The following is a 15223-nucleotide window of genomic DNA, read 5'->3' as shown; positions in this document are numbered from 1 at the left end:
ACATTGTTTGCCTTCCATTGAGACATTTGTGTTTTGCACTTTGCTTGGATTTTTACTTTCAGCCTGAATGCTGCATTTTTATTTCATTTGACTCAACTTTGTACTTTGAAACGTGCAGTACCTGCAGTACTTTTGTCTTGCAAAACTTGAGTGTAAAGAATTTGAAGTCCAATTTCCGAGTTTTTCTTGACTCTGAACTCTCCTATCTGTGCTAACAGTGTGATTACAATAGAGGTTTGGAAAAAAATATTGTGTGGTCTGATTAGTCTCAGTTACTTATCCAACACTGAGATGGTAGGCTCAGACTTTTTATGTAAACAACATGACACCATGGATCTGTCCTGCTTTGTATCAGTGGTTCAGGTGCTGCTGGCTGTGTATTGGTGGTGAGGATATTTTCAGCCTACCTGAGGATTGTTACTGACCATGTCCATCGTAACACAACACAGTACGATCAAGGTGTACCTAATAAAGTGCCCAGTGAGTGTAAATCTTCTTTTAAAAATATTATTCATTCATTTCAAGTAGTCTCTGAAATTTCAAGCAAAATGTGAGACGTGTGACAGTCGACCCCTGCTCTGCCCTATATACTTATGCAAATGGGAATACTGTTTTTAGGCACTGCAAGCTAATGAGACAGTTGTGTACATGGCTCCCATTAAGACTCCTTGTAAAACCCCTCCAAGACCCCCTGAAATTACACCACGTTTTTGATTACAGAAATGATTCTCAGGAAGTTTGGGGCTTCCGCAGCAGCTGTGACAGACTCGCCAAACTACTATTTTCCTCTGATGAGTAAACATTACTGAACTTGGGTCGACACGCTGCCGGTTTTTGCATCATCACGTGAACGTTCTTGGCTTGCTACCTGTGAATACTTCTGTCAGTGATAAATGTTGTAGCTACAATGAGCTGCTGTGTGTTTGTACCTCAGGCGAGAGCTCTGCTGCTCAAAGCAGGTTTGGTGTCGTTAGTTTTGATTAGGACACGGAGAAGGAGGCCAAACCCATCTGGAAGACAAGCTGGGGTGTTCAGACGGAAAAATGTCGCAGAACTGACTCTCCACCTTAGTTTCTCATGATGGTAGAGGTTTAAGAAGTAAAGCTTATTTAAGCCTGCCGTCTTTTGCAGGCTGTGGTAAGTGAATTATGTGAAATCCTGAGCAACGAGGGTTCACGCACAGTGAACTGTTCCCACTGGCTCCCTCCACAGATCCTCACAGCCTCTCTGGGGGTTGGCTGTGCGGCTGCCTGGCTGTAAATCCCAACTCTGGCCATCGCTGAGTCGTGTTCGTCCCGGCTTTAATCCGTCCAGCGGCGTGCGGCGGTGGGATTTGGAGGACAGTTTGGCTTTAGCTTCCATGTAAACAGAGAATGAGGTTAAAGCTGGGGACAGCTGGACCGTCATTCACTTTCAGCCTCAAACAAAATGCCAACTGCAGCACTAACAACCACAGAAAACCAGCATTGATAGAGCTGCTGTTCTGGTGGTACTACTATAAAAACACAAGTTTAACATGTAATGTTAGCAAAATTAATCCAAAGAATTTAAACGACATAAAGGATTTCGAACACTCAAAGATTCAAATACACGTCTCTGTATCGCAGAGGAATGCTGTCTCTGTGAACCGCTCATGGATGTCTTCTAATGTAAATGGATTTACTGACTTGTTTTTTGGATAATTTGGATAATGGTATAATTCCCTGTAATTAAATGGAATTATAATTTAATTAAGTTTAAATTACAATTATATTTACCTACAAATACTTAAAGGTTGGTTCACTAGAATAAGGGGGTAGGGAGTCAAGTTTTTACAGCAAACAAAGAAATATTTATACTCTAAATACATTTATGTAGTGTGTAACTTCAGATATTTTACAGGAAAGCAGACAGAAATTATTCTGTACATAATTTTAACTGCAGTGTAAATAAATTAAAGTCTGTAATTTCATGGTAATTTTGCAGAAAAACAATGTTTCTCCATCTCACCTCATAAGTCTGCTGTAGCTTTTGGTCAGGGGCCATATCATGCAAGACTAATCAAGACTAATGTTTATTTATTTATTTTAACTTTAAACAAATTTCATTAACTAAATTATCAATAAACTGTTTCAAATCACTGCTAAACAATTACTAAAAAGTGAGGGAAATTGAATAATAGAACATCATGTACATAAACATAATGATATGAAATGAAAATATAAAGATGTAAAAGTGCAAGATTGAACACTCAGTAATACGGACCTCGCTCCTCCTATTGTTTGTTTTTCCACAAAATTCCTATTAAATTGTGCTCTACCTAAAGGTACGCATTGCTTAACTTAGTGTAGTGTTTATCTATATCCATACTATGAAGTAATAGCCTTAAATAACGTTAAGCATTAAATACATTTAATTTGATAATAATTCTTTCTTTGATTCCTGTAAAAATCAGACTTGTTAGCCCCTTATTCTAGTGTACCTACCTTTAAGTATTTGTAGGTAAATGTAATTACATTGTAATTTAAAATAAAATACCTTTATAATTATAAATGAAATGCAGGGGAGTCGCATGTCGTATTGTAAAGTTTTAACAGTTTCTGTGTCAAAGCTATTTTGATAGAATGATACAAGGCTGAAAAACGGGGCCTCAGCAAAGGCTCATCAACACAACACAAAACACTATTACTGGCCTTCTTCCTTCCCTGGATTACACTTCTAAAAACAGGGAGGGAAGTTTGGTCTGAATTTCCTGAATTACAAAACATAAGTTTGCACTTGTATGGAGACACTGGGAACAGCACATTTTCTTAGATACAGATTTTCATCCAAATAGACTTTTCAGGTGTCATATTTAAATAGTCAGGTAGGTTGTGTGTATAAGCATCACCTTGATTTGTTATGCTGTCTACTCAGCAAACGTGTCTGACAGATATTAATGTTTCTATGTGTAATAAAGGTTCAGTATCCATCAGATTACTGCAGTGAAGGAAATTAAGTAAGCAAGTAAGCAATATAAGTCTCTTAGTCGGATGACCTCAATGACCTGCATGATATTTATTAATGCAGGAGTTCACTAATGTCAGCAGATGTGACTATGCAGAGCTCTCAAAGTAATCACCACTTTGGACCATTTATAAGTGACTTACTGAGACTAGTTTACAGTGAATTGCAATTGGACACCATTCAACTGAGGCACAAAACATGGACAAAGTAGTATGACAAAGACTATTAACATGGTTATCAAAGCTAAGAGCCTGGTCCAATGTAATAAGTACATTTCTGACTTTTGATTGAACCAATGATGGCCAAGATTGTTGATCACAGTGGCAACAAAGCTGTCAAGAGCACAAACAAGAACTTATAATGATAATGATAACTGATAATTATTTTTGCAACATTCTGTGAAGAAATAAAATGTATAACTGGATATCATGTCATATGTAAGATATGTGACAACTTTAAAAATGCCCAAGTCTCTCCAAATGCTAATAAATACAGTGCAAACACAGCAGGTCCCAAAACAGAACCTTGAGACACACGACAGGACAGGATAACAGATGAGAACCCAAAGTTTTCAGCAATGATCAATGTGAGGATTTGGATGATGCTGTTAAATCAAAAATGTTCATCTTTCCTCATCAAAATTTCATTAAAAATTCTAAGAAGAGCAGCTTCTAAAGAGTGATGATGATAAAATCAAGAACTGCATATATCTTTGTTGTTGTTTTTAATGCAGTGGCGTCTGATTCACATTTGGTTACTAAACAGCTGTGAATGAAGCAATAAAACACTTTTAAGTCAGTTACATGTGTCTGCATGTAAACTGTCTGATTTCTTTCATGGCAAACTTCACATGTCTTTATTGTCACACTCATCAACTCTGCCACCTGATGTTATCATTATAAACCTGTGATGGACGCTAATGATGCTTTAATTAATTAACTCAGAAGGATGAGAAAGAAGGAGATTTGGTCGTTAACTTACTGTTAGGGAGCAGCATTTTTGACATTAATACTAATTTCTCAATGGAAAAATATGAGACAGCTTGTGAACACAAGTTTTCTTTTCTGGAAAGTCTAAGGAGGACATCTAGAAGATGTTTAAGATTGATAAATAATCATCTCAACTATCAAGCTCAAGCTATCAAGAAAGGCTGCTGGCTTGTTTGTTTGGATATTCTTTATCTTTAGTTGTGTTTTTTTAACATTTCCACATTACTTATTTTGAGTTCTTTAAGATTTATTGGTAATTATAATAATAAAATTATTAAATTATGCACACTTTTCAGTAAACGGTGCAAGATAATGTACAAACGTGCAAACTTTCTACTCCAAAGCAATCAAAGTGTCTTCCTAAAACCGCCTTTTCTCTACCTTGATGATGTACCACTTCCACCAGATGCTACTGCTTCTCTTCATCTTATCATGTCTCTAAGGCAGATCTCTAAATTATCAACAATGCATAGTGACAACTGCAAAGCCCATTTCCAAGCAATCCCTAAACTTCATGCTGGAAGTTTCCTCCAAGTTTTCCCTCCAAATGGGTTTAAATGTCAACATAGAACCACCATAAAACAATTTCCAGCTGAGGATAGTGAGTAGAATTCCTCTTTAGGACACTCTTTAGTCAAACTTTAATTATTTTTAAGCTTATTTGATAGTGTTGTGAGGGTGCAAGTCATGGTCTTTTTCATTATTTTTAAATTGAAGTTTCTATAAATGTCACCACAGAAGCAATATCTGTAGCTCAGGTGGAGTGGTAGATATGCAGACGCACCTGTCAATGGCGCTGCTTCCTCTCTTGGCTGTCGTGGTACGACCGGCTCTCAGTTCACCGTTCATCCTGGCGTCTGGAAAACAAACCGTCAAATTAAGTTAGACACTGAGGCCTGGTGTCTCAGCACCTGACGCGAGGAAGACGGTAATGGAGTTAGACATAAAACACTGCCTGAACCCACAGCTGACACACACACACACACCTGTATTACTGACAGTACACTATCCATCACGTTACGTGGCATTACACTGACATACTTTCCTAGAGACTCACTCTTACTTTGGCCTTAAAGCAAGTCTACAAACACTAACTAAAGCCATAAGCCACACACAGCTCTCACACAGCACTTGCACGACTCCCAAAAGTAAATTAATAAAGAAAAACTGTACCACAAACAAAGTGCACAGCTACACACCCTCCCTGTACACAAACACACACACACACAGCCCCAGCGGGCTCAGCCGGCGGCCCTAACGAGTGGCCAGAGCAACTAATTGGCTTCCATCTGTCAGACTGGAGTTAATTTTCTCTCACATTCATGCTGCTTCCCTCCTATCAACAACAAGCATGTCTGTCAGCCAAAGAGAGCACAAAAATGGGGTATACCCTAACAAAAGGGAAGCAGAAAATTTGATTTCAGAAACTATTATAAACTCCTGTGCTGGGCTGTTACGTTGCTGTTGCTGCCGTGATAAATCGCTGAGGTTGCGTCTGGAAGTTACAGTAAAGAGAACGGGCTCCAGAAAAATTAGAGAATTACTCTCCTGAGCAAGTTTCATAAACTGAAAGTAGACATAAATCTGCAAAGGGGAAAAAATTGAAACCTTATCCTGGTGCAAAGTCCTCCAATTTGTTAAGTGTTTTTCATGGATTTGTTTCTTCATACATACAGGACACGCACAGTTTTTATGTCGCTCTGACCACAGAAGATGATACTGAGGCTCTGTCTTCATCCATTTAGATGGGAGCTCCCCAAACAACTGCCCAGACTTATTACCAAGATGGCCAGTACGACTTTGAGTTAAAAAGTTGCAATCTCTGGGGTCACTGAAGGTTTCACTTCCATTTCACTTCTTAACATCCAAAAAGCTATCTGTAACCATGCAGGTATGCTTTGGTTTACATCTACCTCATGAGAGAAAGTTTCTCAAACAAGACTCACTGGCTGAAAAGATGCTAAAATATACCCGACTAGCATTTATTTTATCTAGTCGAGTATATTTTATTTTATTCATCTCAAAGTTGCAGATGCAGCATTGTCATCATCTAGACCAAGGGTGGGGAACTCCAGGCCTCGAGTGCCGGTGCCCTGCAGGTTTTAGATCTCACCCTGGGTCAAAACACCTGAATCAAATGATTAGTTCATTACCAGGCCTCTGGAGAGCATCAAGACAAGTTGAGGAGGTAATCTAGCAACTGAAATCAGCTGTGCTGAGAACAATTTAAACTCCAATCCGCTGAAACCCATTTCACATCTGAATGCTAAGCTAACTCAGAAACCACAAGTTTATAATGCATCAGAACAAGCAAGCTAATGTACGACAAGTTCACCATAATGTGATTTACATGTATACACCTAAATGGTTCAAACTCTATATATTATATGCATTGTGTGGCCATATATATTTATTGCCACATAATGCATTCACATAGTAACTCAGCTACAATGCTCTTTGCATAAATGCCTTTTTTTTCTGCAAACATGCTACAGTCAGCTGGCTTTTTGTTCATGTGCTGTGAGGTGGGAAATTTTGGAGTGATTTACAACTTGGGAGTAGAGATGTGGACTTTTATTTATTTATTGCATGACAGGACACTAACGAGAAGCTAAATTGCGGAGACAGCTGCAAAGCACACAAAGCTAGTTGTGAAGAACCCAGAGTGGTGTATGCAGTCTCCAGCCCAGGAGCCAGAGCCTGATTTTCAGTAGGTAACAAAGCAGTGATGAGCAGCCTTATTTCTACAGTAGAATCAGTGTGGTGATCACAGTGGAGTGCTCTTTGGATTAATATTAGAATGAGTAGTATAATAAATAACATTTTGTCTAAGGCAGTACATGACCGTATGTTTGTGAGAAAGGCACAACTGGCATTTTGAAACAAATGTGAAGTTTTTGATGTGTCACTTGGAATTAATATTTTTTTCATTCCCCCCAAGTTCAGATTTGGTCTCAGCATTTATGATGAGGTGGTGACCATCTGGCAATCACTGATCAGGAGAGAAAAATGTGTGTTCCCCAGCCAGTTGGCAGCTAACATGAAATTAAGTGCTAAAGCCACATTTACTGTATATACTTATTTAGGCCTAGACAATGTTCAGTGACCCCCTGAAAACCACCAGTCTAGGTGAAAATGTATATTCTAAGACTGGTTGGTGATTGGTTGCAAGAGGTTGCTGGCAGTCGATAGCGTGATATCGGTTGCAAAGAAGTAAAGTTTGCTACACTGAACACCTCCTTGCACTTGCATTGGTCGCTAGCAGATAGTCATGGTGTCCTATAGTTTGCATGGAAGACAGACTTTCTTTGAAAGCCACTGCAGGCATCAGTCTGTCAAATCCTATTCAGAATGTAAATATTCTGCTAGACTACATATTCTGGCTCATGTAGTTTGGCATTAAAATCTAGGAGAAGCTATCACTGTGTTGTGAAATCAGACTGTTTTATATGAACAAAGACAGTAACATGGAGGCAGCTTGGCTCATGCTAACTGCTAACTGAAGCTTATCTTTCCATGATTAGTTGCTGTTGTCATGACAATTAACTAAAGACACCTAAGTGTGAATCTAGTCTAAGTTGTTAGATGCAAGATATTAATTGTTGAGATTTTTCAAACTAAACTGAAGAGGTGGTCAGCTCGACCAACATTAGCATACATGGAGCTACGCTATTGTTTCTACGCCATTGTTTCTACGCCATTGTCAAGCTTATATCTGTTGCTGTATTTTTGTAAAGAATCTTCCTTCCAAAGTATTCCTCTGGGTTTCTTTCTGTCCTCTTTCCTTCAGATTTGAACCATTCAGGCACCATTTGGGTTTTGTAATTGAAAGCTGAGAGCAGACTGTCTCTCACGACCTCCATCAGCGCTCCATATTCGGCTCCGAGGACCCCCCGCATGTCAAACCATGTTTGGTGGGACAGCAGGTGGCCCGTCGCCTCCCTTCAACCCTCTCTCCCTGCTCGTATCGCTGACAGTCTGCGGCAGGGTTGTTTATTGCTGGCACGCCGGATGCAGCTTGTAGGACATTAGTCTTTTAGTGCGAGGTTTATGAGTGCCGTCACTCACCATCTGTTAACTGCCGGGGTGCCTTTAATCGTTCCTGCCACCAGAGATCGATAAGGCTGCCAGGTCGCCACAGTGCCTGCAGCGCGCTGAACGGGTGACTGAGTGATTACAACTGTTTCATTACTTATATTGCATTGCATTGTTTGGCCGGCACATAAGCTTTATAGGGTGGAGACAGAGAAGAAGAGGAAAAATGCGAGACAAGGGATAGAAGAGAGCGATGACAAGATAATTTCACACCCTCCTGGTTATTGGTTTTAAGGGACGAGCTTTTCAGAGTTTGGCAGGAAATCCAGAGCAGAGCAGAGGGCGGGTGCTGGCGTTTGGATGAGGCCAATAAGGCTACTTCTCTCTGTCTGTCTATGTCTAAGTTTTTAAAGAACTGTCAGAGAGCGTCCGTTCGCTCTGCAGTGATGATGATGGTCTGTCCGCCTCCATCAGATTCATGAAAAACACAACATTTATCAAAATAGCAACAGCAAAAAGGGCTGTGAAAAATGTATACTAGGCTAACTAACGCCGACATTTTCTGTGGAATGTGGATGGCTGCTTCAGCAGTTAAATCAGTTTATGACCCTTTATCAGCAGAATACCTGTATCTGCATTTTGCACTGATGAATCAACTGGCCACTTGTATTGCACTCAACATTAATCAGAAGCTTGTGTGTTGCTTTTAAAACAGTCTGAGGCAAAACACAACTTAATACTTTTTATAAAATGCTTCAAACTTAGTAATAAAAGGTTTTAATATAATTCTAAGACAAAAAAATGAGGATTACAGACATGATTTTTGGTGAGGAAAAGCGCATAAAATTACTTTTTAAAGTTGGAATGAAATTCACATCGTTGAACTCTTGGGATCAATAGCCACTTTTAATATTATTATTATTATTTTACTCATTTCTCTTCATTTAATCATTATTTATTCTTAATCTCTGGTTCTCTTCCACAGCATGATTGCTGCAGCTGGTTGGGGGCAAGGGAAGCCAGATGTTTCTTCCTGTTAAAAGGCAGTTCTTCCCTTCCACTGTTGCCAAAGTGTTTGCTCATAGGGGGTCATCTGATTGTTGGGGTTTTCTCTATTTTCTTTCTTGTGTAATTTTAGGATCCTTAGCATGGAAATGTAACAAATTTCCCACATGTAGGACTAATAAACGTTAACTTATCTTAACCTCCTAAGACCCAAACTCTTCCACAGCATGCATTTTTAATTTCTCTTTGATATTTGGACTGATTGGGACCCGATGAATGTAAAAACAAAGAATTAGCAGATTTTTTTTTTTGTTTTACCTAATTTTTGTTTTTAAGAAAAATGAGAGCCACATATGAGGATATTCATTTAAAATTTTGATAGAACAGTAGCAGTATAATGTCCTCATAAGTGAATATCAGGCCCTTGTAGAGCAAAATTGAGTATTTTGGTCTAAATAACCCAAAATGTGATGCCCACATATGTGGACGCCAGGTCCCAGGACAGGGGTGGGCAATCTCAGTCCACGAGGGCCGGTGTCCCTGCAGGTTTTAGATCTCACCTTGGGTCAACACACCTGAATCACATGATTAGTTCGTTACCAGGCCTCTGGAGAACTTCAGGACATGTTGAGGAGCTAATTTAGCCATTTAAATCAGCTGTGTTGGTTCGAGGACACATCTAAAACCTGCAGGGACACCGGCCCTCGTGGACTGAGATTGCCCACCCCTGTCCTAGGAGGATAAAGCACCTTGAGGCAACTGTTGTTTTGATTTGGTTTTATATAAATAAAATTGGAACTGTTTCTGCCTTAAAACTTTACTCATCAGGTCGAATCAAGTCTTTAAAGGGAACCTATTGCTTCTGGTTATTTCCTGTCATATATCTCATGTTCCAGCGCTGTTCTCTTCTTTGTCTTTCGATTGCTGCCTTTAGTGGTTGCCAGAGCCAATTCATCTGTCTCTGTCTCATCCTATCCCTAGCATCCTCCTCTGCCTCACCACCCTCTACATGTCCTCCTTCACTACATTCATAAATCTTCTCTGTGGTTTTCCTCATCCATTGTCCAACACTTCCGCTGTCCCTCCTCTCCAACTTTGTCTCAAAACCGCTCAACCTCAGCTGTCCCTCTGATGTGCTCATTTTTAATCTTGTCCATCCTGATCATCCCAGTGAAGATCTTAACATCTCCAGCTTGAAAACTGTCTTTGTCCAAGCCATATATCCTTGTAGATCTCACTACCATCTTGTAAAACTACAAGTTGGCTGTTCATATTAAATATGACCAATGAGGTCAGTGTATGTAGAGTGATCTCTCTGAGTCAAAAGCTCGGGCTGCAGACTGGTATTTTATTTAACTGACTCTGGGATGTCACAAAAAGGGGAAGTACCTAATATGGTCATCTCAGGAGCAGAGCTTTGGCTCCGAGCAGAGAGACCCCACCCACCAAATGTCCAAGCCTTTAATCTGCAAGGGTCAGCCAATCAAAAGATTAAAGAGAGGATGGTACCCCAGGATGCAATGTCTCTGAGATACTTTTTTCTTCACACGACTTTAAATCACACCAAGAGCATTTCTAAAATGCCGTGTTTAGTCTGCACGGGGTCTTTTATTTTGTGACTTGATGAAGCTTCTGTTCATATTTTTAGTGACTGGAAGTGAAGAGCCTCTTCTGTCAGCACCAAGGCCCGGCATAAAGACAAGTGTGAATCCAGTGAAGCAACAAAAAACGGAGCTGGTTTTTGGTTTTAGTTGACCTCATCTGTGGATGCACCCACTGCAAACATTTATAACTCAGGGTAACTCCTTGAAATATATCAAACTTTAGATAGTTTCATATTTTCAGTGTATTTAGTTTTTCACACCTTTCAAGCCACTGGAAGAAGATGAACTGATTTCGAATAGAAGTAAATCAATTTATGTAACTGTTATCCGTCATAAAGATGTCAGTTTATGAGAGATTAGGAAAATATGGTGGGAATGGCTGACACATACCAAGCTGACTTTGATGTTTAGTGTAATCTGTGTGATCATATACAGTGTTGAATTGCTGACTATTCCGCAGTATATTGCTATCGTACTGCCACATGAATTACCTTAAAGTGACAATATGCGTACATTACTGTCTACATACATTAGAAAAACATCCTCATTCTATACGTGACAGACAAACGCAGCCATCAGCGCCCATCTGTCAGCTCCTTAATGTCTCCAGGAAGAAATAAAACAGGAGCTTCTCATCCACAGCGTCAGTCTGGATGATCGGTGTGCCGATTACAGATCCATTCAGTTTCCTGTTGCAGCGATCTCCTCATCTCCTCTGCATCCTGCTTTCATTAGTTTGTGACTTTATGTCTCTGATGTTCATCCTGCTGCACTAAAAATTCAGTGTCACAGCTCAGGCTTTCAGAAGATGGTTGACGTCTTAAAATCATTTATCAAAACTGAAAAAGTCACATTGTCGTCATGTTCTCCACCCTGTGTTAAACTTAAACTTCATGTGTCCTGACTTCTGCTTTATTTTAGGATTTTTTTTTTTTTTTTAATTAATGCCTTCAGCATCTGTTTAAAAGTGTTACTGAGTCCCAAATATTTTAGAGATGATCACAGCCTCTTCAGCCATGTTCACACCACTTTTACAAACTGTGACACTGATCTGTCAGTGTGGATGGTGAGGATGTTACATGTTTTTCAAGGATGCATAAACACAACCATGAGCTTAACTCTCATTAATTATTTTTGAGTCCCAAGAGGAGACAACATGATTGGATCTGTTATGATTAGATGAGTGTTTAACAAAGAAAAGGACCTCAGAGTCACTGCCCCTGTGCTGCTGTAGTTAGAGCTTTGTTCTTATTGCTGGAAAGAAGTCAGAAAAGCAAAGACTCAAAGGGGACCCACAAGGACCAGACAGAGGTGCAGCTCAGGGGCGTAATTTCCAGGGGGATTAGGGGGTTTATGACCCCCCCAATAATCAGACCCAACCAATATAACCCCCCATAAAATTATGAATTATCTTGCATAAATAGGCTGTTGATTTTCTTTACTCGTTTCAGGTATTACCATGTTTAATCATCTGGGAATTTACCCAGATTTATTTATTTATTTAGACAGACATCTTGACCCCACCCCCACCCCCCAATGTTCAGCACAAAGTTACGCCGATGGTGCAGCTCCACCAGAGTGAACTGTTGTTTTAGCCCACTCCCACTCTCAGGGCGTCACAACACTTTGCTTATGTCAAAACTGCTGGAATCTCGAATTAAAGCACCAGGCATCCATTTATGCCTGACACACCAACATGCATGGTTAATGCTGAGAAGGAGAACATTTTAACCCAAACAGTGACCATTTCCTGAATCTAAGCAAGTAGTTTTTAGGTCTTAAACCTAGCCAAAAGTCTGATTATAAAAAAGAAAGTTTGATTTAAACCCTCTTAATATAAATGAACCTGTTATCTCTGGGTGGGTGTGTCAAAGCAGAAACACCAAAGGACGCCTTACCTGTGAGTCAGAGACACCAGAGACATCTGACAGAACAACAGCATCTGAGGTCCTGAGATCAGAACATGTTGGTCATTTTCATGTCTTTTTGTGTCTCTTCTGAGGTGAATGTTAATAGTATTTGATATATTTTAGACTCACACAAACACTTTGAGTACCATCAGGAGGTATTTGAGTTTGTTTTCTTTGATATGTGGACAAGAAGAGGCTCAGACAAGCTGAGATTCATCACTGTTGTGCCGCCTTTAGTCATACCAATCCTTAAAAATTATGATGCTTACATAAAAAATGTTATTTTTAACATGTTCACGTTATTTTAACAGTAACCTAGTTTCTGTCTGTGCTGTGTCAAAAACGTTCTGCACCAACAAAGCATGTTCGGAAGCTGAAATCAGCAGCAGACCATATCCACGATACTTCTTGAATAAGTTCACATGGGCACAAAAAACACATCCTGGCTTAAAAAAGCTGTAAATGACTGATTCCTGATTTTGAGAAACAGCACTGTGTTTCTGAATGCTGTCTAACACCTGCACAGACACCCATTCAGACAAGTGATGTGACAGCATCCCACTTTAGAGCGATGAAGAGGCACAATTTAGTCTTTCAGTGAAGAATGAGCTCAAACACACGTATTTCATGTCCATCAACACACTCACACGCTGAGACCACTGTTCCTCATGTGAATCGACTGGTTTTTACATGTCACTTTTCTACTCGAGCAGTCAAAGCACTTTTATACAACATGTCACATTCAGTGCTTCACACACACATTCATTCAAGCATTTTTTTTTCTATGTCTAAGTGCTTTATTTTTATCTATCATTCACACACATTCACACTCCAATGAACACATCAGAAGCAACTCAGGTTTCAGTATCTTACCCATGGATACTTTAACATGCAGACCGAAGCAGACAGGAATCAAACCTTCAACCTTCTGATCAGTAGATGATCTGCTAAACCGCCTGAGCCACAGCTAAAGCTCTTTCAGCCCACTCCTCACATCAGTGTAAAGGGCAAAGCATCTAGTTTCAGCCCAGCTCTTGCTCCATGAGTTGTTTCCATCACATGAACACTTGGTCACACCTGAGATGCACACCTGCACATCACTGCACTCCCGGTGAACCCTAACCACATCGTTCTTCACTCTCTCAAAAACACACTCATGTAACTCTGTGTCTACGTGTGTCTGTTACTCACATCGGTCTTGGTGGCAGCCGCTCGTCAAATGGGTCATAGCAAGAGGAGAAGGAGAGGAGGAGAGAAATAAAACCAGAGTGTGAATCCTCCTCCTCCGAGAGAGAGGCTGACTGCTGAGTATGGCAGTGGGCTGTACCACCTAACAGCAGAGGGATGGAGGAGGCAGGACCAAATTATTTGTCTGCAGGAAAGTGGGGAGGAAGAGTGAGTGTGCATGCAAAAGAGAAAGATGTGAAATCACCACTTCAAGTGTTGTAGAGAAGGACACGCAGAATCAGTGGAATGAAATATTATTCAAAGGCACATTTCACTTAACTTGTACTTTAAAGTTTAAGATGTATTTCCATTTGTTGTGTACCTTTAGCTGTAACAGCAGGCAGGTGAGCCTCAGTGTTTGGCTGATGGAGATGTCATGCCACCTAGTGGATGAAAGCAAGGTTGTTGAAGGCTAGCAGAAATTGAAGTGCATGTTTTTCTGCCTGTTAAAGCAAAACCCACTGTTCTGCAACACTACTGCATTCTGGGAGGAGGTGATCGCAAACCAAAAGGGAGAATTGTTATTTGAGTTTTGTAATTATTCCCCCACATATATTGAGAATTCATTTTCTAGACAGAACAAATATGATTATCCTGAGCCAGAGTGCAGCTGGAGAGCTGTATTAATTACAGTTTGATAGTAAACTGAAAGATTCAATTCAATTTATTTATACAGCACCAAATCACAACATAAGTCACCTCAAGGCGAGAAAAACCCAACAATCATGTGACCCCCTATGAGCAAGCACTTTGGCGACAGTGGGAAGGAAAAACTCCCTTTTAACAGGAAGAAACTTCCAGCAGAACCAGGCTCAGGGAGGGGCGGCCATCTGCTGCAACCGGTTGGGGCAGGAAGAGGAAGACAGGATAAAAGACATGCTGTAGAAGAGAGCCGGAGATTAATAACAAGTATGATTCAATGCAGAGAGGTCTATTAACACATAGTGGGTGAAAATAAATACTCAGTGCATTATGGGAATCCCCCAGCAGCCTACACCTATTGCAGCATAACGAAGGGAGGATTCAGGGACTAATAAATGTAACATCACCCATTTTTCAACATCAGCGTTTTGGCTGACATCATGTTTTGTGTTTTGGAAACCAGAAGTCACTATTTTAACCTCCAGATGATATCCACATAAAAAGATGTTCCAGAGGTTCCAGGGGCTCCAATTAGCTGAGGTGAAGCCTTGCAGTTAGCAGCTGGGTCACCATCCACCTGTCAATCAAAGAGGCCACACCCCTAATAATGCAAACTAAGCTGTTTTTTGTAGCCAGGTTAAAGATGGTTAATGGGAGTCTAGGGGAACCAACTCACTGCTGGAGCTTCAAGCGGAAATTAAGGGAACTGCAGTTTTTGCTTCTTCCAATGTTCTTCTGAATTAATGTTTCAAGCCATAATCCATCTCAGAGTTCAATGTCTTTAAATTCCTAACAGGATGATATTTGTCTAAGAAAAGAATAAATA

The 15223-nt window shown here is 40.1% G+C and overlaps 1 protein-coding gene across 3 annotated transcripts in view; it reads right to left on the bottom strand.

Moving 5' to 3' along the window:
- Nucleotides 1-13853, bottom strand: part of LOC146384445 (RNA-binding protein Raly-like) — a 71381-nt gene extending 57528 nt beyond the window's left edge. For 2 of the 3 annotated variants that reach the window (XM_084936396.1, XM_084936397.1), the window contains exons 1-2: nt 13720-13853; nt 4759-4831 (exon numbers count right to left, since the gene is read on the bottom strand). In XM_084936396.1, coding sequence (XP_084792522.1) covers nt 4759-4831; nt 13720-13756 — 110 coding nt within the window. In that variant the 5' untranslated portion in view covers nt 13757-13853. The remainder of the gene's footprint in view (nt 1-4758; nt 4832-13719) is intronic. The other variant, XM_084936395.1, reaches the window with a different exon arrangement.
- Nucleotides 13854-15223: the final 1370 nt, after the last annotated feature.

Source organism: Perissodus microlepis, chromosome 7, assembly GCF_051167445.1.
Source record: "Perissodus microlepis isolate ML-2025 ecotype Zambia chromosome 7, ASM5116744v1, whole genome shotgun sequence".
Lineage (NCBI taxonomy): Eukaryota > Metazoa > Chordata > Actinopteri > Cichliformes > Cichlidae > Perissodus > Perissodus microlepis.
The sequence above is the reverse complement of the archived record's forward strand: the minus strand, read 5'-3'. Positions and strand labels throughout refer to the sequence as shown.